The sequence below is a fragment of the Andrographis paniculata genome, unplaced genomic scaffold (genome assembly GCF_009805555.1).
Source record: "Andrographis paniculata isolate CXL003 unplaced genomic scaffold, ASM980555v1 Contig75END, whole genome shotgun sequence".
In the NCBI taxonomy this organism is placed as follows: Eukaryota; Viridiplantae; Streptophyta; class Magnoliopsida; order Lamiales; family Acanthaceae; genus Andrographis; species Andrographis paniculata.
Window position 1 is genome coordinate 2054987 of NW_026137612.1, and position 25657 is coordinate 2080643.

The window sequence follows — 25657 nt, forward strand, 5'->3', positions numbered from 1 at the left end:
GGCTTGAAAGATTGGACCATACTTGAGCTCTGCAAATCGAGCCATGCCGGAACCAATTTGATTTATCAAAAAATACAAATTTAAACATATCAATAAATATATAATAAAATTAAGGAAAAACAATCAATTTTAATTTTAATATAACTAAAATTAATTAATTTTGGTCATAATATAAAAAAAAGTCATTAATTATGGTCTCAATGTAAATAATTTTAATCAATTTTGGTCTCAATATAAATAATTTTAATCAACCACCATTAAAAATTTAACGGAAATTGTTGATGTCGACGTAACGGCGTTGACGTGGTGACTGACCTACAAACAAGACAGTCATGTACAATTATACACGGCCGTGTATCTTTTGTTTTGCTCTAAAATTTTATTTTTATCGTTATATACATATTTGTTTTAAAAAAATATTTTGAATTTGGAATAATTGATATAGTAAAAATGAAAAAAAAAAATCAATATTAATCCCAATATAATTAAAATGTATCAAATTTGGTTTCATATAAAAAATTCAATCGGGTATATTTTTTTGGAAAATTTTGTCTACAATTTGATTATTCATCAATTTTTTTCCTCCCATAAATATCCAAGTAAACACCTTGTTTTTTTTAAATTTTTTTATATATACTATTATATTAAAATTTAATTTTACATTTAAAAAATATTTGTTTAATTGGATATTCGTAAGAGTGAAAATTTTGGTGAATAATAAAATTATAGGTAAAATTTACCAAAAGAATATACCCGATAATTTTTTTATATTGAAACTAAAATTGATATATTTTAATTACATTGAAATTACTATTGATTTTATTCCATTTTAACTATATCTAACCATTTTGAATTCAAAATATTTTTTTTAAAAAAAATACAAAAAAGATAAAATTTTAGATAAAAGAGAAAGGTACACGGCCATGTAGAATTAAAAATGACTGTATATAATTGTACACGATCGTGTGACAATATGACCGTTGATAATTGTACATGACCGTGTTTTTTCCAGGTCAGTTGCCACGTAAACGCTGTTATGTTCATGTCAGCAATTTTTGATTAAAATTGTTTATATTGGGATCAAAATTGATTAATTTTGGTTATGGAAACTTATATCCCTAATACCCTGCAAATTAGATCCAACAGGCAAGCGGGGTTTGAACTCGTGATCTCACCATCACACTCCTTACAGTGTAAGAATCCTTATGGGACAATATGTTATTTATATATTATGTGGATGTAAGTATATATTTATATATTTTATTAATATTGTTAGAATATATTTTGGTCAATATATGTTATTGGATGATATAATTGCAAATATTTTTTACTTGAATTTCGAATAAGATTGAAGATTAATATGGATATATTCTTTGGATTATGGGGATATTTAAAGAAGATATGAATTGATTTTGGGATTGATCGAGTAAATTATGAAGTCAAAATATGGATAATTTTTATCCATAATTGATGCTTTATTTATGTAGAAGTTTCCAGATGAGATTGATATACAGAAGATTTCTGAAACGTGAAAAAAGAAGATTGAAGTAAATTCAAATTCAGAGAAAAAAAGAAAAAGAAAATTCAACACAACTTTTGGAAGAATTGTTGATTTTCATAGGTAAATATTAGTGAATTTTTTTTCCACATAGTTATTGATTTTCTTTGAAGATTTTCATGTATATTTGAAAATTATTTATGGTAGAATCTTTAATAAGTTCATATTGGTTTTAGACTTTATTGGATTCATACAAGAAAGTTTTTAGGTGGAGACACAATCAACATCACAAGCCAAGTAAGGGGATGTATTTTGAGTGATTTGTACTGGGTATGAACGTGCTCAAACACTAGTTACAAGTTGGTCACGGTGCTTACCGATAGAGTTGTGTGGTTGATGTTTTGGTGTTTTTGACTTGTAAAAGCTATTATACTGAAATTTTTGTTGATAATGGATGAATCCTGAGTTGGTACCCGAAACGTAGGTCACAGTTGTTCCAAATTGGATGAACAAATCGCGTGTTCGGTCTATTTTTATTTTATATGGTTTGTGTATGATTATTTGTTGATTGTCTGAACAACTTACAAACCACCGATTCGAGTGCACACATTATCCTTGAGATATCTTCCACTGTGTGCAAGATTGACTTTCTCCACACTTTTCAATTGGTATCAGATCAAACACTTCGATATACTGAGGTGAGATCCTACAAGAAAATATGTCGAGAAACATAAGCTCAATATCCAGACCCCCACTGCTTGATGGTTCCAATTATCATTATTGGAAACAAAGATGAAGATTTTTATCATGTCAATCAGTGATGACGCATGATATGCAGTTGAAACAAGATGAGAATATCCAATTAGAATAGTTTCTAACGAAGTTAGAGATGGTGTTCATCTTCCCCCATAAATATTTCTCAAACCAAAGTTAGAATACACTGTAGAGGATAAGGTAAAATCAAATGCAAACTCAAAATCTTTGAATGCAATATTTTCAATGGAATTGATGAATTTCAATTTTAAAATTATATCTACGTGCACTACTGCCAAAGCCGCTTGGGATGCCTTATAAGTATAACCGTTACAGGTTCTAAAAATGTGCGAGCTAAAAAATTGCAAATGATTGAGAGCTAATTTGATGGCTTAAAGATAGAGGGTGAGGAGACTATATTTGATTATAGAAACTGGTTTAAAGATATTGTAAACCGAGCTCATATGCTTGGATTGGTTTTATAATAAGAGAAAATTGGTGAACAAGATGTTTCGAACCATTCTAGAAATATTTTCACCTAAAGTTGTTGCATTGGAGAAGTTGAAAAAATTCAAAGACGACTCTTGATGGACTTGTAGGCATCTTGCAAACAAAGGGTTAAATCACTTGAAGATGAAACCAAACAAATGAATTGATATGCTTCGAACCATTCCAGAAAGATTTTCACCCAAAGTTGCTGCATTTGAGAAGTTGGAAAAATTCAAACGATGACTCTTGATGGACTTGTAGGCATCTTGCAAACCAATTAGTTAAATCACTTGAATACCAAACCAAACAAATGAATTGATTTAAAGGTTGAAGACACCTTTTCTGATGATATCAATAACAATGAACTTTCTTTCATTTCGAAGAATGTGTCCAACATGTTGCATGAGAGACTAGCCAAATTATTGAAAAATAGCAACTTTCAGAAAGGTGATTCTTGGACTGATCGAACAATAGATAGACAACTGTTCCAAATTGATCAAAAAGGTTCTATCAATAAGAGATCTATTGCATCAAGTGAAGATAACAACCTGAAATTTCAGATTTCTCTAAAGCCAAATGTTTTAGATGATGTGATTTGTTATGGATGCAATGGGTATGTACATATTCATTTGGAATGTCCAACGGCTAAAAGGAAAATGATAAAAAGAGTTATGCGAGCATCATGAAGTGACCAAGATAACAGTTCATAATATGAAGATAAATCAAACAATAAAGATGAAGAAGTTATTGTCTTCACCACACATCAAATAGAATCCAAGCTGGAATTTGAATTGAAGACATCGATTGAAGTAAATTATAAAGAACTTGTTGAAGCATATGAAAAAATTATGACAAATCAGAAGGAGCTAATTGCAAGAAATGAGAAACTCAAAATATACATTGAGAAATTAGAGTGCAATAATGAAGCTCTTCTTGAAGAGAATGAAGCATTGCAAACTAAACATGAAGTCTTGATTAGAGAAAATTCTAAATTACGTCAGCAAGTTGAAGATCTCTTTATGAAACTTGATGATTTTTAAATGCTTAAAAATTCAAGTTATTGGAGGACATCAATCGAATAAAGAAAGAGATGGAAAAACTTAATGAAATCATTTCAATTGGAAAAAGTATACGGAGATCATCATGGTGTTGGTTATGAGTTTGGATCTACAAGTAAAGCTATTTTTTTTTTGTCAAAGGAGAAATATTGAGTAATCCATCTGAGGTGGAGGAAGAGACGACAAGTTCAAAGCCGAAGCAAACTACTTCGATGCAAAATTCAATTTGCAAGAAGTCCAGACAACAAAAGAACTGCTTTTATTGTGATATGATGGGCCATATTGCTGATAAATTCCAAAGTTCTACTTATGATTTGATTCATGGTAGACAAATCACTTGGGCCTCCGAAGAATTAAAAAGAAAGATCAAATTCCAAAGGAAGTGGCAGCCAAAAAAGATTCAACCGAAAATGAGATGCAATGTTGCCACTACAACTAAAAATGTCTATGACGATCGGAGACTAAATTTTGATAACAGGTGCTCAAGGCAAGTTTTGAATTATGATAATGCATTTTAAAAATTTAACAATAATAATTTAAGAGATGTCAAAGGAATATTAAAGCGATTTGTCCTAGAAGTCATCTGACCAACAAAAAGCCAACCACTTTAATATTTTGGGTCATTGTACCCTTACTTGAAGGTTTAGTGAAAATAGACTAACTCCCTATTACAACCGTGAGAGAAAGTTAGGGGGAGTGTGCATTTCTAATATGGAAAAGGTTGGTGGAATTCAATGCAAAAGGATGGGCGGTTATTCTTGATTTGGTATTGATCAATTTTATTTATTGGATTTACTTCTTTTTTTATCAGAAATATCTAAAAAATGGGAGGATAACAAAAAAGAGAAGAATTTGATAAAATAGAAAGTCGATGAGATGGAGTTAATAGGATTCATCGATGATATTGGAGTTGATATACATTTATTTTCTTATTTGGTTTTGGGATACTTCAGCCAAAAAAAGGAGAGATTGTTAGAATATGTTTTGGCCGATTATGTTATTCGACGGTTGTTTGAATAGTATTATGACACTGCAGCTTTGATGTAATAATTGCAGATATTTTTACTCGGATTTTGGATCAGATTGAAGACAAATATGAATATATTTTTTGGATGAAATTATGGAGATTTTTAAGGAAAGATATGGATTTATTTTGGGATTGATTGAGAAAATTATGAAGTTAAAATATGGATAATGTTTATCCATAATTGTCGTTTTTATCCATGGGTGAGATTGATTTGTGGGAGATTTTGGAGAATAGAAAAAAGAAAAGTCGATGAAAGTGAAGTCGCTGAGATGTAACTAATGGAATTTGTTGCTGATATTGGGGTTGTTCTGCAATTATTTTTCTTATTTGGTTTTAAGATACATCAAGTCATCAACCAAAAATGGAAAAACTGTTAAAATATATTTTTGAAGAAAATTAAAAAATATATCCCCCATGTATATGCCTCATTATCACTTTTGTCGTGTATTTATCTCGCTGGAAAAATATATCTTACATGTTTGCAAAAGTTGTTATTTTTGTCCTTTAGCCGCGCGTGACGTTCACACCACGCGCAGTGACGCACGATCACACGCGGCTACGCGCGACCAAAGGATATAAATAGCGACTTTTGCAAACATATGGGATATATTTTGCCAACTGGATAAATACAAGACAAAAGTGATAATGAGGTATACATGTAGGATATTTTTTGAATTTTTCCCTATGTTTTTGCAGATATATATTATAGGATGATATAATTATATATATTTTTTACTTGAATTTCATATAACAATGGAGATAAATATGAATAAATTCTTTGGATGAAATTATGGAGATTTTTAAGGAAATGTATGAATTGATTTTTCCATTGATTGAGTAAATTATGAAATAAAAAAAATATGGATAATCTATATCTATAATTAATGTTTTATCCATATAGAGATTTTTTTGTGAGATTGATTTATGCGAAATTTCTAAAACATAAAAAAGTGGGGATTAAAGTGAATTCGAATTCAGGACAAAAATATTGAGAGAAAAAAAACTCAACACAATTCTTGGGAAAATTGTAGATTTTCATGGATAAATCTTAATGAGTTTTTCTTCCTCACAATTTTTGGTTTTTTTGGAAGATTTTCTAGCATATTTGAAAAACTTTCATGTGGATTCTTGGAGAACAAGTTCAGATCGGTTTTACACTTCATTGAATTCATACAAGAAGATTTTTGGGTGGAGACACAACAACAGTTCAAGCCGAGTAAGATGATGCATCCTGAGTGATTTGTACTGGGTGTGGACGACGCTCAAACACTGATGACAGGTTGGTTACAGTGATTACGGATAGAGTTGTGTTATTGTTGTTTTGGTGCTTTTGATTTGAAAAAACTATTGTACTAAAATCTTTGTTGATAGTGAATGAATCCTGAGTTGGTACCCTTAGATGTAGGTTACGGTTGGACCAAACTAGGTGAACAAATCGTGTGTTCCGTCAATTTTTATTTTTTTTTATTTGTGTGTGATTATTTGTTGATTTTTTGAACGACGTACAAGTCACGGACTCGAGTGTAAGTATTATCTTTATCTTCTATTCTGCGCAAAATTTGTTTTCTCTGTATTTTTCAAATATTTATCAAAATTATGTCCAAACAATTATTGAGTGAATAAACTTATTATTTTATCATAATTACTTTTATTTAAATTAATATATTATATTTGTCAATAAGAAAATTACACAAAATATAAATAGAAGTAATTTAAAAAAAATGATCGACGTATTTGAAACCGGATTGTACCTAGAAATGAATTTTCAACTCTAATCTAAAATTAGACCGGACTTACGTACCAAATATGGAAAAATATTATTACAATTGCCACATCTACTTTAACTTACTACTTCATCCGTCCATTAAAATTAGTTTACTTGGGTCCGGCTCAGAGATTAAAAAAAAAAAAAATTATTAAAAACTTATAAAAGCAAAAAGATAGTTGGAGGTATTTTTGAGAATTTAGTTAGAAATTAAAGTAAATTAAAAGAGATAATGTAATAAAGGTATTGATATTTGTTGTAAATACGTGTTGAATAGAGGGTAATAATGAAATATTGTTTTGTTGACTTTGCTAAAATTAATAATTGGGTAAATTTAGCGGGCAGACAAAAAAATAAGTATGAATAAATTTGACGGAAAGATGAAATAATAAAATTGTTACTCCCTCCTTCGTTCACCAATTGTATTTTCTTTTAAGGTGGACACAAAGTGAAAGTTTTTTTTAGAAGTATACGAGTGATTTAATGGGATGAGAATTTTTTTTTTTAAAATGAATGCATAAATAATATTTGCATTTTTGTAAATAAATTTACTATTAAAAAATATAAATTAAAGAGTCTGTAAGTATGTTTATTACTCTCTGTCGCTAAAATTATATTGTTATTTTTATTTTTTTTTATTCTCAGTTAAACTTTTGCAGAATCTATTTATAGTAACCAATTTTATTCACCCACAATTTTATTACTTTAATTTAACATATAATAATCAATCTGCTCTACTTATCTCACAATATTTTTATCAATTCTTTAAAAATTTTCTTATAATATCCTCGATTTATTTTTTATCTGCCATATTTAAATATTATAATTCCCTCCGTTCAAAATAACAATTGACACGTGTTCCATTTTAGGTTGTCCCATAACAATTGACACGTGTTCCATTTTAGGTTGTCCCGTAACAATTGACATACTTAAAAAAATATAAATCGATTTGATTAAATTTCTAACCTCTTACCCATAAGACTCACTCAAAATTTCTTTTATTTTTATTTCTTTTCTCAATCAATTTAACTAAATTTTTAACATCTTATACGTAATCTCAGTTTAAAACTCTTTTATTTCTATATCTCTCATCATTAAAAAAATATTTTTATCTACATTTAATACTTTCTATTTTATTTATAAGATCAGTTTATGTTTTATTTATTTGTATTATATAAAATTTTACTATCTACAAAATAAAATTCATATTATATATATATTTTATTGAGATAATGTGCTTGAAATATTTAAATACATATTTTAATTTATTTTAATATTATATATTAATTTTTATTTTAAAATATCAATACCACCAACTCACATAAAAAATTATAAAATAATATTTCAACCCATTATCATTAACTTATTAAACTACATTTTCTTAAATATTGTATCATTAATCAAGAGCGTCAACTGTGATAAGACGGTGGTAGTATTTCTTAGTCTCCATACCCAAGCAATATTACATAATTTTCCCGGACGGATGAAGTATAAATGAAAAATATATATTTTTTCGTGTGCGACAATACGAGACAAACAACCATCAGCCGCCGGACCGCTGCCTTCAAGTCTTCAATCTTCTATCCAGCCGACGCCGGTGTCAACCCACCATCTCCAGTGTCCACGGTCCACCCAACATCGATTCTTCTTTGCCGCTCTTGGACTCTCCACCTCCAACCTTCGACCAACAGCCATCCCCGATTTTTCACTGTATTAGTTAATTTTAATTATCTCTTCTATTAATTCTGATTCTTCCACTTCAATTTTTGGGATAAATTGTCAATTCTTGCGATTGATATTCTAATTGCAGGACCCGCACGCCATATTCACATCGCACTAGTTTCGCACTGTCCGAAACCACACCTTGTTGCTCCGACGCTGCACTTTGTTGCTTCTCCGGTAAAAAGGATTCCAATCTAGGTTTTATTATTTCTTATTTATTAATTATTACAATTTACATATAAAAAAAAATAAATTATGCCTCCTAAAAAAATTATGAGTCGGGATATGAAAAATGCAAAAAAAATAAAAAATAAAAAATTGACGAACTAATTCAATCTCAAAGTGGAACAATTAATGAATGTGTTATAAGAGAACTACAATTGAATATCAAAAATAATTTGAATACCGAAAACAATTTGGATGCTGAATATAATGAAAATCTTATTGGTAATGATGTTGAGGTTGAAAATGTTGATATTGCTAATGCTGATAATATAGATAACAATGAAATTGAAAATATTGACATTTGTGATTGTATTGTTGATTTGAATAATGATTACGATATTATTGTTAATATTTTTATTCAAGACATTTAGAATTTTTAAATTCTGAAATGATTAATATGTTAGCAATAAAATGTCCTAAAAGAGATTTGTCTATTGTAATAGGTACTATATATAAATTTGGAAGACAATTTTCTGCCATATTCTACACTAGAGTATTGCCAAATAACGAAGAATGCGATAGATATTGGCTTGTATATTCAAAAGAACTTGATAAAGTTTTTTGTTGTAAGTTGTTTAAGAAAGGTTATGGTAGAGGCTTATTGGCAAATGAGGGTTTTTAGTGATTGAGCTCATCTTTGTATTAGAATTAAAGAACATGAAACTAGAATGGAACACGTTCAAATATGGTCACTTGGTATGAATTGTGTTTAAGACTTCAAAAGAACAAAAACATTAATAAGAAAATCTAAAAGAACTTGAGAAAGATAAAGAATATTGGAAAAATGTTTTGTTAAAAATTATTTCAATTGTAAATTTTTTAACAAAATATGACATTGCATTTCGTGGTTCTAATGAAATATTGCATGAAAATAACAATGAAAATTTTTCACGATTAATTAAAATGGTAGATGACTTTGATCCTATTATGCAAGAGCATGTTCGTCGTATTATAAATGATGAGGTTTATGTTCATTATCTTGGTTGTAACATTAAAAAAGAGTTGATTCTTTTGTTTGCTTATGCAATTAAATTTGAAATTGTTAAAGAATTAAAAGTGGCTAAGTACTTTTCTGTATACTTGATGGTACATCCGATGTTAGTCATCAAGAACAAATATCTTTAATTTTAAAATTTGTCGATATTTCTTCTAATTTTTTTTTGCATCAAAGAATTATTTTTAGGATCTTTAAATGTGAATGATACAATTGGACAAGGACTTTTTGATGTTTTGTTACATGAATTGAGTGCTTTTGAACTTGATGTAGATGATGTGCGTGGACAAAGTTATGATAATTGATCAAATATGAAAAGAAAAAAAATCAAGGAGTGCAAAAAAAGCTTTTAGATTTGAATCCAAAAACTTTTTATACTTTATGCGGTGCTCATAGTCTTAATTTAATGTTGTGTGACATTGCCAATAATTCTGGAAAGCTAGGGATTTTTTGGGTGTAATCTAACACATCTATACTATATTTGCAAATTCTACAAAAAGATTGCAAATTTTTAAAAATAATGTTAAAGATTTAACCTTAAATCATTGTCTTCTACTCGTTGGGAAAGTCGTGTGATAGTATAAAAGCAATTTGATTTCAAAATTCGGATTTTAGAGAAGCTTTACTTGAGGTTTCTGAAAGTAATAATGATTGTAAAATAAGAAGAGAGACAAAATCTTTAGCTAATAACGAGTTAGGAGATTTTGAGTTTATTGTTTCGGTTGTAATTTGATATGATTTGTTGTATGTTATTAATTTAGTTAGCAAAAAATTACAATAAAAAAACATGTTTGTTTGTGCTGCAAGTGAAAATATGAGAAAATTAATTTTATTTTTTAAGGAGTATAAAGAAACTAATTTTACAAATGTTGTTGAGGTTGCTCAAAAAAATTCAATTGAAATTGATATTGATCCAATTTTTCATAAAAAAATAAGTCGAATTAAGAGAAAAAAACAGTTTGATGAGAGTTTGAATGAAGATAGTCCACTAAGTGCAAAACAATCTTTCAAAATTGTTTTCTTTAATTGCATAATTGATCAAGCAATTGTTTCACTTGACAGGAGGTCTGAACGATATGAAAATATGTTTGCCTTTTTGTTTTCTTTTGACAAATTATGTTCATTAGATGATATAAATTTAAAGTCTTGTTGTACCAATTTGGCGAATGCACTTAAAAATGGTGATATTTGTGATATTCACGGATATAATTTATATATGCAGTTGAAGTTTCTACAATAATGTTTACCTAAAAAAAATTTGATGCTTTAAATTTTATCAAAATTTTGAAATCTATTGATTATTTTCCCAATGCAATCGTTGTTTATAAGATATTGTTTACCATACCACTGATAGTTGCAACATCTGAAAGAAGTTTTGCAAAATTAAAGTTGGTCAAAATTTACTTGTGTAGTACTTTGTCCCAAGAAAGGTTAAACGGACTAGCTTTAGTAGCAATTTAAAATAAAATTTTGGACAAAGTTATGAAGATTTGATTGACAAATTTACTTCAAAGAATGCACGAAGGACAAGACTCTTCAAATGAAAATCTTGTAAGTACTTTAAATTTTATAATTTGTTTTTATTATGTCATTTTTAAAATTCATTGAATTTTTATTATTTTAAAATTCTATTTTGGATATTCTCTGTTTGATGAGCAGAAAGTAATTCTCATTGTAACTAGGTGATAAGCGAAAAATTTGGGTTGAAACTAAAAAAGGGAATTTATTATGAGTTTTGATGATCGAACTATGCATTATTGTGTATCTTCAGATATGGATAATAAAAATAAAGTTGTAGACACTGAATTGTATTATCACAATTATTTATACTCCTTTTACTGGTGAGTTTTCAGGTCGAACACAAGGATTTTAAGTCGTATAATTTAAATAAAAAATTTCATACCGGTGAAGCGCAACGAAAAACAGTAAGGATAGCTAACTTGAGAGCGAGCTAGAGAGTTAAACTATGACTGAATTTAAAGAAAAAATAGTGAAGGTGACTGGTAGATGAGGAGTTTTAGTGGAGGTAGTATGCGAGCAATGGGTGCAGTGAGAGCGGTGGAGAGCGGAGGCGATCGGGTGAAGTGAGGTGGATTATATGTATTTGGTTATCAATAGGTGAGCAATAAGGAGGGTCATATAATCTTGTGTCTAATCTGTATGTTAGTAAATGGCTAGGTTCTCATGGATGTAATGAGCGAATGATGAAAGTGAGTAGGCGAAACATATATTTATAACACGTGATGACAAGAGAAATGAATGTAATTGCGCAAAGCGATTAAAACAAAAACTAACTTTGCTCGTACTTGACCTTAAGAGATTTACAACAAGACTTTTATGACGCCCAGAATCAAAACATTGTAAGTAAGAAATTCTACTCTCCCTAGAGATTTCTGTGACCAAATAAATCAGCACCTATGCCCTATTAATTATCATAATCTCTGTCTCAGTAGTTGCTTTACCCTTATGTTACATCTCTTTAATCAGAATCGAATTAAGAACAACAACTAAATAGGTCGACAAGGCTCTCACGTACTTAGCTACATTGAAATACCTAGAATCTGTTAATGAATACGACGTGAAACTAGGCTAAGATAGTCGATTCTTCTCTGCTCTTCCACAGTAAAATAGAATTTTAATCCTAACATTTTGAAACAAATTTGAAGCATGGATGGAAGTGAAAAATGAAGAAATCTTGATATTTAATTACTTACTAAAGAAAACAGTAAGGATCTACATTATAAAAGCAATAATCAAAGCTGAAAACCAAAGCAATAAACCATTCTAGAAAGCAGTAAGGTGAGCGGCTAAAGGAGGAGAAAACCTCAACTCCCCTGGCCATTCATATCTAGAGAAATTTTTTACAAGATTGGAGCTCTTGGAAAACACAAAAATCTGCAGAAAAGTAGCGCATGTCGTGTGTCACGTCGTGATATTTACAAAATGAATTTTTCCATTTTTATAGATCTATGAGATTGGTGGTTGCAGAGCAATTTAGTAGCAGTTGTTAGGTGGTTGACGGTGGTTAATCTGTTGAAGCAGTTGCACCGGCTATAACTCCTTGTTGCCGCTTCGCTCGCTTTACAATGTAAGGGCGCAGACTTTCTTCGCTTGCCTGGATGGAGGGAGGGCATCAATGCAGCTCAAGCGATGTTGTCGTCACTGGCTGGTAGTGGAATGGCTGGAACACTGAGAGATGAACACTTAGGGAATTTTTGGAGTGGTTCACCCTCGCCTTGCAGCGGTGGATGTCTGGTTGCTGGCGCTGGCCCAAGCGGTAAAAGCGTCGCTTGTCTTTCAACACTTAGCTTTTCTGAACCAGAAACATCGCTTAAATAGGACAAAAACATTAATAATCTCAACAGATTAGCTATGGATCATACCAAGTAAAATAATTCAATAAAGTATGTCATAAATCAGATATTGTGATGGTTTTCACATAAAAATTCAAGTAATACACAGTTATGTCAAGCGAAAAAATATGTTGTTATTTGGAGTTATTAAACCTCCTCACAATAAACCTATTTTTATCTTAAAAAAAAACTCAATCGCGTGAATAAAAAGTTAACCCGTTCAAGGCAGTCAAGTATTGCATAAGATCAGTGTCATGGTTGTGAATAGAGTGAATCTCAAATATAAACAATTGATCTTTAAGTATTCAAAACTTGTAAATATGATTTAACATGAGCGGAGTCATCTAGACATAATCAACTTTTTTCGCTCAGTAGGGACTATTTTTTTGAATAAGGGAACCTTCAGCCAAAAGGTATGGAATGTTTCTTGTTTTTTTCATCGCTCATTATATTTCGCGATGGGTCACAGATTTAAAAACAAACATTGTGTCTGCTCGTGACCTTATTTGATTTTCATCGAACCTAGGCCTTTACAGTCCCTTTAATAATAGGTCTTCCCTACTTCGCTTACATCATTTTTCAAACCATATTTAAGAACTTTCCTTTTCAATGTTATTTTATTTGGGGGAAGTCGATAGGCAGAAGTTCACTTGCCCTACTGAGTATAGAAATAATTGAAACGAAGAGGGCACTAACATTTTCAACTCATATAAGTGGATACTTGGTTTAACTCAACATCCATATTATTGAATGAGGTAAAGGAATAATTACTAAGTTCAGCTCTCACAAGTTGTCTAACCCTACTTTAAAGCATATCGTAAATCTAACGCAGCGATGTATTAAAAGAATTTTAAGTAATAACACATGCTTGCAGTTATGATAGGCACACAGTATTGAAAAGTTCAACTTGTTACCAAAAGTCCGTCATGTTATTGATTATCAAAATTTTATATACATGCCTTGCCACCATTTTTCAAAAATTATGTACAAGACAAAGGAAGAATCCTAGTTTATTTTTCGTTGGGCTCCGAGGATCCACGTCTTGTCTGAGGAAGATTTTTAACCAGCTGCCCCACTAGTTCCTCCAGTCACTGCTGGCTCCGGGCTGAGTCAAGTTGTTGCTCCATTAAGATCGCATTCTGTTGGGTGACAACTGCAAGAGCCTTTAAAATATCGCTTTGTCATTTCTCAAGGCTCTCCAGCGCCTTTCCCTGATTTGTAGCTTGAGTCTCCAACCTTCCAACGCACGACTTTAGCGCGGCGGTCATGGAGCTCTCAGTAGCAGAGTGGTTAGCCAAATTTTTTACATGATTTTCGATAAGTGATTGCAATAGAACATACTGGCCATGGCCAAGCAGCACTGCATCAAGGTCATCCAATCGTCTCTTGATCGATTCAAACGCCACATGAGGGGTAAACGTGCTAGCCTCGGCGGGTGCTGGTGACTGTTGCTCGGATACAGAACTGATGTCCACCGGCTCTGGCTACTCCTTCACGGAATCGGGTGTTGGCTCAAGGGTGACATTTCTCAAGTATACCAGCTGCCTCATTGCCTCGTTCTCCCGTTGCCCTGTTTTCTTCGCTTCGAAGTCTTTTTTGAATTGCAGCTGAAGTTGGGTCAACGGCTTCCACCATTTGAGCAGTTTGGCCAGCACCTTAATCTTCATTTTCTTGTTTCGCCTGCGCTACTTCTCTTGTTCCAACTTTTGTATTTCTGCGAGCAGTCGAGCCTGTCACTCTTTAAATTGCCTTTCCTCTTCATCCTCTTCCTTATCGATGATGGTTTTGTCAGATTTAGCTGAGGATCGAGTCGGAGCTTTTGCTGGTGTCACTGTCTTCATCCGTGTTTGGGGGCTGTATAGCATAGGTTCATTTTCCGCTGTCCCCAGATTTGTTGGCTCTGCTGTTTTGGGAGACACCTCCAAAATAGGCAGCGACGTTATTAGTGCCTCAACCTTGTCAGTTTCATCGGCAGTTTCAGCGGTTGTGGCAGCAGAGACCTCATCGGCTTGATATTTGTAGGACTTCACAATTACGTCAATGCCGCCTATGGTTTCTTCAGTGATCACGATCTTCCGCTCCTCTTCTGCTCCAGGTGTTCCAGTAGTAGTTGGCTCAGCTACCCCCTACTGGTCAAAGGGATTAGGTTCATTGCCCATTGGACTGAGTTGTCGGAGTGGCGTCGCTTCACGCAGTTGGCCCACTGGCGGGGGTCTCTCAGGTTAATCGGTGGGCTCCCTGATTGTGATCCTCTTCCTTAAGCGAGAGAGAGGGCTCACATCCAATTTGACTTGCTCATCCATTGCCTGCCCTTTCCCTTTCTCTTTTCTCGACAACTTCCGAGCAGGGCTTTTGGATTTCTTTAATGTCATCTTCACCCTCAGTTTCTTCACAGTTAGCTCAGGAGCGGGGTCTTCTTTCTTCTTTGACCTATTCTTTCCAGCGGCCTTCTTCGGGCTTGATGTCAGTCATGTGCAAGGTTATCATAATCCTGCTCAGCAAACACTTCACCCGTTCTTTCTTATTTTCGTCCACCGACCCAAATTTCATATTTCTCTTTTCGTATTCAGGGGTAATGGCGAAGGTCCTGTATAGCAACTGCAACTCTAGTAAGCTACAACCCTCCGTTGCATTCAATTTGTTCTCCATCTATTTGGATAAGTAGCGGAACGACCATCCCAGGCTCAGTTGATTTGACTCACCGAGGAATCCACCAATTTCCTTCGAACGTAGATGCTCTTGGGACTCTCAGCTTGGCTTATGTTCCCATAAAATTCCCTCACTAGCGATACAGTCACTGGATCACTGAGATTTTGGATCAACCAAGTCAAGCCGTGCTCTTTTATCCACTTAGCGAGTGGGCCCGAGATATTCTCAATGGCGAATCCTCTATCGTAGAGGATTTCCATGGGCTTCGTTACTTTATAGGCCGCCACCGCTTCCAAGTTCACAAAGGGAACTGTATCGTACTGCTTGGCAGCGAGAACTGTCTTCGCTTCCTTACGGCATCCTTCTTAGATATCTTCTCGCTCATAAGGCCTTCATTTTCTCAAGAGCGGATTGAGAAGCGAACTCCTGCTCGATTTTCTTCCTGTTGAAATCCTTCAGTCTTTTATAATTCAGCCACCAATCGCTCACCGGATACCTCTGTTCAGTCTCATCTATATATTCAAATCTCAAGTAATCCTCCGGGAACTCTGGAATGAATTTTCTGAACTATACAGATTTCAGCTTCCTAAGCTCGCTCCAATCCTCAATCAGCTCAAGAACTCTTATTCGCTTATAGTAAGCTTCTGGCGGTGCTGGTTCAACCAATTCTCTTGAGCTTCTTTCTACCATTCTTGTCCCATCAGTAGACAATATCCTCTGAACTCTCTTCTAAATCTTCGCTTCAACTTTATCAAACTTCTCATTCACACTTAGTTTTCTCTTGCTTTGACCTATTGTGATGGCTTTAAGATAGCCTAGGGTTTTTTAGAGAAAAATAGAGCATAGCCAGAATACTTTCAAACCTGCAATAGTAACCCCAAATGGATAAGTATTCAACTAAACAGGTAGAACTATCCTGAAACTTGCTGATTTGAACCATATTTCCTTCTCCCACAACAAAACAGAACACTCCAGAGAGGGTTTTATTATGAATAATAGAGAAAATAAAAAATTCAAGAAAACCCATTGAAAAATGGGAAATTGATCCTTAGAAAGTAAGAATATCAAATATTATACCTAAATCCAACAGATTACGACTTAGATTTACAGAAAATAAAATTATAGAAATTTTACAAAAGTTCGAAGAACAGTGAGTTTTTGCAAAAATAATTTTGGATTATGCGTTATTGAGTGTGAAATAAAAAAAAACTATAAAATTGAGTAATTAGACCAAGGCGAACCTAGATTTTACTTTAATTTTTTTAAAAATCGGTTGAAAGATGAAGATTTTTCGAATTTGAGAACACGGAGAAATGACGGTTTCTTTGTAGCATACTGAAGAAGTTACTTTAGAGTAAAAATGGAAATGACTGAGTGAGAGGGTATTTATATGAGAGGTTTCATCGCTCATTTACTATGTGATGTAAGCGGCGGATTGTTCAACTTCTTGTCAGTCCAGTATTATTATATTAATATAAAGGTTTGAGGGTGGGTTACCGGGAGGGTGAGCGGTTAAAGCAATACTTCTAATTATCCTAAGTATGAAAAACAAACGATTGGGCAAGCGGTACTGGGTGAGCAAAAACACTCATCCAGCACGTATTAGGGTGAAACAAGCAACACGTAGGTTAGCTTGGGTCAGACTCAAGTTAGAAGTTAAAAATCTACCTAAGTTACTCTAGCAAAAAGATAACAAAGCAATTAAAAATTTATTCTACTAAAAACAATAAACTGTCTAGAAAACAATAATTCTATTCCTATTTCAAAATGATAAACTAACTAGGAAAGCAAGAATTTACTACCCAACAAAAGCGATAAAATCTAACTACAAAAGCGATAAACTGCTAGTATGGAAGCGATAAAATTCTAACTAGGAAAGCCATTAAAGAAAGCAAGTAAAACTTTTGGCGGATATAAGATTAGGAAATTCTGGATTTTAGTTAAGTTCTTATCATGGAGCGAGTTTTTGAACTTCAATTAGATCACTTATGCTTCGGCCTGCTGCAATACATGCCCTTTGATATATGGTTTCAGTCTCGCTCCATTGACTATGAAGGAATCGTTTTCCCTCGGATTATTCACATCACTGATTTTGTTGGCTCCGCTTGGAAGAACTTGTTTGACCACATACAACCCAGTCCACCTAGATCTCAACTTTTTTGGAAACAAGTGAAGCCTAGAATCATACAGTAAGACCTTGGATCCCTCAGTGAATTCTTATATCTTCCACTTCCTGTCGTGATAGAACTTCATCATTTCTTTATAAATTTTTGTGCTTTCATATGCAAGATACATGAACTCTGTTATATCTAGTAATCACTCCACACGGTTCTGCTGGGCTGGCAAAAAATCAAAGTTTAAATACTTAATGGCCCAATATGCGCGATGTTCGAGTTCCAGTGGGAGGTGGCATGCTTTTTCATAAACCAACCGATAAGGTGACATCCCAATTAGCGTCTTGAAGGCTGTTCTGTAGGCCCATAGGCGCATCATCTAATTTTTCAGCCCAGTTCATACGACTTTTATTTACTGTGGTCTGGAGAATGTGTTTGATTTCTCTGTTAGAAACTTCCACCCAACCGTTTGCTTGTGGTTGATAGAGAGCAGTTAGATGTTGGTGAACCCCATACTGTTGAAAGCATAATTGCAGCCCCTTGTTTACAAAATGGGTGCCTTCATCGCTAATGATAGTCCTCGGAACCCCGAATCTTGGAAAAATGGTGTACTTTAGGAAGCGAATCACTGAACGAGAATCATTAGTAGGGAGCATTTATGCTTCCACCCACTTGTTCACATAATCCACCACCACTGAGATATAGAGTTTTCCATTTGAATTTGGAAACGGTCCCATAAAGTCTATTCCCCATATATCAAATAATTCTGCAAACAAAATTCCAGTCTAAGGCATCTCATCTCGCTTCGAGATAGAACCTAATAATTGACACTTGTCGCAAGCCTTGACAAAGGCGTCGGCATCTTTTTGTAGGGTTTGCCAAAATAAGTTAGATTGCAAAACTTTGGCTGTTGTGTGCTGCCCAATGAAATGCTATCCTACATGGGAGCCATGAAATTCATTCAAGATCAGTGGGACCTTTGATTCCGGGACTACACAACGACGGATAATCCCATTAGAGCCGATGTTGAACAAATAAGGTTCATCCCAAAAATAGTCCTTTACCAAACTGAGAAGACGTTTCTTTTCCCTTAAAACTGTATGAGTCGGACACTGTCCTATGGCCAAGAAATTTGCCAGGTCTGAAAACCATGGCTCCTTACCCTGCACAAGTAAAAATTTCTCGTTAGGAAAAGAATCATTTATACCTAGGAATGTGTCCTCTGGTTGTCAAAGTTTGCTAAGATGATCAGTAACAAAGTTTTCTTTCCCTTTTCTATCCTTGATCTCTATGTCAAATTCCTAGAGCAACAAACCCAATGAATTAAGCGAGCCTTGGTCTTTTTTCTCCATTAAATATTTTATCGTTGCATGGTCAGTGTGAATTATAGTCTTGCTCTCGATCAGATACTGTCTGAACTTCTCAAAAGGGAAGACAATGGCTACCAGCTCCTTCTCATTCGTAGTGTAATTTCTTTGAGCGGAGTCCAGCATCCTACTGGCATAATAAATGACATTCCATTTGGACTCCATCTTATGTCCCAGAACAGCGCCGATGGCATAATCACTTGCATCCGTCAACAACTTGAATGGCTCGTTCCACACTAATACCAAAATGATGGGAGCGGTAGTGAGTTTCTCTTTCAGAATCAGGAAAGCCTCCCAACACTCGCTCGACCACTCAAATTTAGCATCCTTGTATAGCAGCACAATGAGCGGTTGAGTGATTTTGCTGAAGTTCTTGATAAAGCAACGGTAGAAACCGGCGTTACCAACGAAACTTCTAACTCATTTCTCATTCGAGGGTGCTAACATTCTTTCGATTACATTAAATTTTGATATGTCCACCTCTAGTCCGGCGACCGAGATCTTATGGCCAAGAACAATTCCTTCATCTACCATTAAGTGGCACTTCTCCCAGTTCAATACGAGATCAGTCTCAGTGCAGCGGAGCAGCATTCTATCCAAATGGCTTAGGCATCTGGAAAAGGTCTTGCCATATACTAAGAAGTCATCCATAAAAATTCAATGCAGGAGTCCAGGAGATCACTGAAAATGTGATACATACACCGTTGAAAGGTCGTTGGGGCGTTGCAGAGCCCGAAATGCATCTTACTATAAGCGAATGTACCATATGGACAGGTAAAAGTAGTTTTCTCACCTTCCCTGGCTTGATGGGAATTATATGATATATTGAGTAGCCGTCCAGGAAACAATAGTATTTGTGACCGGCAAGCTTCTCAAGGCATTGATCAAGAAATGGCAGTGGGAAATGATCTATCTTCATCGCTGCATTCAGTCTTCTGTAGTCGATACCGACTCTCCATCCTATGACTGGTCTTGTCATGAAGACCTCCCCATCATCGCTTGTTTGTTCGACAAAGCCTCCTTTCTTGGGGACCACCTAGGTTTGGTTAATCCACTGGCTGTCACTGATAGGGTAGATGATACTTGCATCGAAAAGCTTTATTACCTCATTTTTCATGACTTCTTGCATATTTTCATCAAGGCGTCATTGAGGCTGTCTGCATGGCTTTGCTTCACCATCCAGTCTAATATGGTGCATACACACCACTGGGCAAATTTCTTTAATATCTAAAATCTTCCATGCAAACACCACATTCCTTCTCTTGAGAAGGCATAGGAGTTGAGCCTCTTGGTCCGGCACAAGCGAGGCAGAGATTATCAGCGAGTAAGTCTCCTCCGGGCCAAGGAATACGTACTTGAGATGTTCTGGTAACTTCTTCAACTTCTCCCTTATTGTGGATTCATTTCTAGCTCTCGCTTCGCTTGCTCTATGGACTCAGTGGGTACAGGTGAGCTGTCGCTCTGCTCATCAAGTCCTCAAGTTGTTCCAGTGTGAGTGAATCATTCTTTGAAATTCCCTCAAGAAATTATAAGGTTAAACTATTATCAAGATAAGTTAATTCATTTAATTCATCAATAAAATTACAGTTTTCTTCCCGAGGTTGGCGTATTCTGTTGTTCATAAAAAATATGACTTTATCTCCACCAATGCTCAATGTAATTTTGCCTTGAACGACGTTGATATTGGCTTGAGCGGTGGCAAAGAAAGGTCTTTCCAAAATTATTGGAATTTTGCAATCCTCGCTCATTTCCATTATTATAAAATCTGCAGGAAGATTAATTTATTTAGTTGCACCGGTACATCATGAATAATCCCTTTCGGGAGCCTTATTGATTTATCAGCAAGTTGAATTACAGTAATTACATGGCTCAATTTCATAAAACCCTAATTTACTGAAAAGCAAAAAAAGACATAAGATTGATACTAGCTCCTAAGTCGCATAATGCCCTAATCGGTTTTAGTTTCCCTATAGTACAAATAATAATAAAACTCCCAGGATCGCTGAGTTTCTTTGGTAGCTCCTCTGAAAACATGGCGCTGCACACACCCTCTAGCCACACCGCTGCATCCACTTCAAGCATTATTCGCTTCTTCTTGATTATATCTTTTTTAAACTTAGCATATTGTGGCATTTGCAGCAAAGCATCATCAAACATAATGGTGAATTTAAGACTACGAAAAGTGTGTATAAACTTTTCAAACTCCTTGGAATTATCCTTCTTTCTGAATCTAGTTGGAGCCATCGCTTGGTTAGGCTCCTTCTCTTTCTAGTTGGCACCCGAGCGGCTTGCGTCGCTCGTGGCTCAGTTGGACAAACTTCCTTGTTTGGCGCTTGATTATTATCATCATGTACAGGCAATGTATTTAAAATAATAGGGGAAGAAGAGTGATTAATACCTCTGTCAGGCAGGGGTGGCGATGACGTTCGTTTTTCTCCCCGAGTTTCTACAACCTTTGTTTGGTTCGGTACAATCTCAACTTTCCTAGGCAATGTTCACTTCTATTTTAGCTTACTCGCTTCAGCTATCTGCCCAACATGCATTTCCAGCATTTTGATTAAGGCAAATGTATTCCTTTGGAGCTCCTGGTTTGCCCGCTCAGTGTTTCTCCATAATTCCTCCAGACTCAACGGTTGATTCGTCGCTATGGGAGGCTGGCAAAAAAAACAGGTGCCTGTTGAGGAAAGTGAGAGGTCTGATAGTAAGGTTGTTACGGATAATATCCCCTCTGATAATATTGATGCGCAGCGAACTGTTGTGACTTATGAAATTGTTGTTAAGGGCATGGACTGGCAGGCCTTTGGGGTTGCCCTTTCTGAAACTTCTAATACTGAGGAGGAGTTTTGTTGGCCATATAGAAGACCTCCGCTGGGTTCTGAGTCGGCTCAGCTGAGCTCTCAGCAACCTGCGGGCTAGACTGGTCAACATAAGCTCACTCTTTAGTGGCCATGACTTCAATTATTACCTATTTATTTTTGTTACCAGATAAATCCTGTTTCACGAGCTTCGCTAACTCCTTGATCTGGATAGACAAGTTGTCTATCTGCGCGTCTTGTGAAACAATAGCAGGAACCTGGTAAAGACCCCTTGATGGCTCCGACCGGTTGGCTTCCGGCCAGCTAGTCTGATTGGCCACCATCTTCTCAATCAAAGCCCTCACTTCAGACGCACATCGTCCTATAAGAGACCTACCCGCTGCTGCATCCAGAGACATCCTTAACTTAGGAATGATCCCTAAATAGAAGATTTAGAGCTCCATGAAGTTAGAAATCTCATGGTGCGGACAATTGCGGAGCAGCTGCTTGTAACGGCTCTAAGCTTTTGGCAGGGTCTCATCAGCAACCATCTTAAAGTTGAGAATTTCATTCCGCTGACTAATGGTTTTCGACACATTATGGTATTTACTCACAAAGGCATGTGCTACTTTCTTGAATGTTCCGGTAATTGGGTAGAGCAAGTCAAACCACTTTCTGGCTTCACCTGCTAAAGAGAAATGAAACAAAATTAGCTTGGTTTGTGTCCTCCATGATGCCATGAGATTTGGAGATGGCAGCGATCCAGTTGAAGTTTTGTAGATGCTCATAAGGGCTTTCATTGAGCAGGCCATGGAATTGGCTCTGGCTGGCCAGGCCTACCAGTGCTGGCTTCACCTCATAATTGCCAGAGCCTCTGGGCGCAAAACTGGTAATTACAGTGTTGTCCAGAAGGGACTGATAGTGAAAGTCCATCGGGACTTCAGCAAGTGGGCGATCATCAGCCTTGTGTCCCTGTAATTGCCTCTGGTGGGGCTCAGCAGTAGGTGGAGGTATGGTGATGGTAGCAGGATTCGCAGTGGCGCAAGTAGCTTGGGTCACATAAGCAGCCATGAATGCAGCCTGGGCGGCTTGAGCTTGTTAGACCTGAGCGAGGTGCACCGCATTCTAGCCATTCCCTGTTGGATACTTGTCAACATCCTAATGAGCTGCTCTTCAGTAGTCGTCAGGACATGGTTTGCTGGTGTACAGTGGGGACATGCAGTGGCATCTCCTGCGAAGATGCAGATCTGGCAGAATTGGATGATATCCCAGCGGCAGTTTGGAAAGCCGAGACAACGGTGGCAGGAGCAACATTGTTTCCTTGGCTGGCCACGATCCGTTCTCTGGTGACTTCTCGAAAAAGACGACTCTGAGTGCGATAAGAAGGAGTAGGACTGGTTTTCACACTGAAAATGCTTAGGACCCCTGAATTAAAGATCGACACATCAAAGAAAAAAAAGTTAGTACAGCGATAATGATTAAAGAATTACAGAATAACAAAATTTAAAGATAAATTATGACGCATCACTAGATTAGTTAGACTCAAAACAAGGAATTTATTATGAGTTTTGACGAGTGAAGTGTACATTATTGTGTATGTTTAGATATAGATAATAAAAAATGAAGTTGTAGACCCTGAATTGCATTATCAAAATTATTTATACTCTTTTTACTAGTGAATTTTCAGGTCGAATACATATATTTTAAGTCGCAAAATTTAATTCAAGAATTTCATACCGGTGAAGCACAACGAAACGCAGTAAGGTTGGTTGGCTTAAGAGCGAGCTAGAGAGTTAAACTATGATTGAATTTAAAGAAAAGCTAGTAAAGATGAGTGGTTGATGGGGAGTTTCAGCGGAGGCAGTATGCGAGGAATGGGTGCAGCGAGAGCAGTGGAGAGCGGAGGCAAACGGGTGAAGTGAGGCGGATTATATGTATATGGTTACCAATACGTGAGCGGTAAGGAGGGTCAAATAATGTTGTCTTATTTGTGTGTTATTATGGCTAGATTCTCATGGATGTAATTAGCGAATGATGAAAGTGAGTAGACGAAACATATATTTATAACATGTGATGATAGGAGAAATGAATGTAATTGCGCCAAATGATTAAAACAGAAATTGGCTTAGTTAGTACTTGACCTTGAGGGATTTACAACAAAACTTCAATGGCACCTAGAATCAGAACATTATAAGCAAAAAATTCTACTGTCACTAGAGATTTCTGTTATCCAATAGACCAGCGTCTATGCCCCATTAATTATTCTAATCCTTGTCTCATTAGTGACTTTACCCTTATGTTACCTCTCTTTAATTAGAATTGAATTCAGAACAGCAATTAAGCAGGTCGACAAAGTTTCGTGTACTTAGCTACATTGAACTACCTAGAATCTGTTATTGAATACGACGCGAAACTAGGCTAAGATAGTCGATGTTTCTCTTTTCTTCCACAACAAAATATAATTCTAATCCTAACATTTTGACGCAAATGTGAAGCATGGATCAAAGTGATAATTGAAGAAATTTTGATATTTCATTACTTACTAAAGAAAACAGTAAGGATCTATATTACGAGAGCAATAATCAAAGCTGTAAACCAAAACAATAAACTATTCTAGAAAGCAGTAAGGTGAGCGGCCAGAGGAGGAGAAAATCTCAACTCACACTGGCCATTCCTATCTAGAGAACTTCCTTATAGAGTTGGAGCTCTTGGAAAGCACAAAATTCTACAGAAAAATAGTGTAGGTCGTGTGTCACGTCGTGATATTTACAAAATGAATATGACCCTATTTATAGATCTACGGGACTGGTGGTTGAAGAGCAGTTTAGTAGCAGTTGAAACTTCTTGGGCGGTTAGGCGGTTGACGGTGTTGAAGCAGTTGCACCGGCCATAATTCCTTGATTGCCGCTTCGCTCGCTTCAGAATGTAAGCGTGCAGACCTTCCTCGCTTTCCTGAATGGCTTAGGGGCATCAGCGCAACTCAAGCATGTTTTCGTCACTGGCTGGTAGTGGAATGGCTGGACCGCTGAGAGATGAACACTTAGTGAATTTCTGGAGTGGTTCACCCTCGATTCGCAGTGGTGGATGTCTGGTTGCTGGCGTTGGCGCAAGCAGTAAGAGCGTCGCTTGCCAAGCCAAAGTGCCGGCGCTTGCCTTTCAACACTTAGTTTTTCTGGACCAAAAATATCGCTTAAACAGGCCAAAAACGTTAATAATCTCAACAGACTAGCTTCGGATCATACCAAGCGAAACCATTCAATAAAGTATGCCATAAATCAGATATTGTAATACACAGTTATATCAAGCTAAAAATATGATATTATTTAGAGTTATCACTAGAAAAATTTTGCGCCCACCGAAGAAGGGCTCCGCTGTTCAAAGGCCACACACTCGTACGCTAACTGTTGTCCATTTGAAGCTACACCGGAGGACATTTTCTATCCTGCTGAGATTGTTGACAAGCAGGTAAGATACAGACTCTGAGGAATAAAAAATTATGAAGGTAAAAATATCTCTTTGGAGATGACCAATTTTATATTTTTATAGTATTTGCATTTTAGTGATGTATTGTAAAATTTATGTTATTTCAAGTTTCTTGGACCCGAAGGCAAAGAATGACATTGAGAACCAGGTGGAGACATTCTCTGGTGTCTACATGAAGCTCTGTGAAAAGATGTCGTCTTTGAATTTCCCGTAACCGAGTGAAGAAAAGGTCGTCTGTCGTATTTAAGAAATCATACATTTTGTTATTTTTCATTGAAGTTTTGAAAGGATTTTGGTTTTGATCTTGATGCTCGTGCAAGGGTTGCTCATTTTTGCCCGAGATGCTGATACTCCGTTGATTAGTT

At 35.3% G+C, this 25657-nt stretch overlaps 1 protein-coding gene across 1 annotated transcript; it reads left to right on the forward strand.

Moving 5' to 3' along the window:
• The first annotated feature begins 24822 nt into the window (after nt 1–24822).
• LOC127266270 (40S ribosomal protein S7-like) lies at nt 24823–25506 on the forward strand. The gene is made up of 3 exons (XM_051296458.1): nt 24823–25016; nt 25137–25274; nt 25401–25506. Exons 1-3 carry the CDS (start codon nt 24823–24825, stop codon nt 25504–25506), a joined length of 438 nt encoding a protein of 145 aa, XP_051152415.1.
• Nucleotides 25507–25657: the final 151 nt, after the last annotated feature.

Coding starts and splice junctions, on each gene's coding strand:
- LOC127266270 (XM_051296458.1), top strand. CDS start 24,823: ATGGCTGGACCGCTGAGAGATGAACACTTAGTGAATTTCTGGAGTGGT. Junction 25,017..25,136: donor CGCTTAAACAGGCCAAAAAC/GTTAATAATCTC, acceptor GATATTATTTAG/AGTTATCACTAGAAAAATTT. Junction 25,275..25,400: donor CTGAGATTGTTGACAAGCAG/GTAAGATACAGA, acceptor TGTTATTTCAAG/TTTCTTGGACCCGAAGGCAA.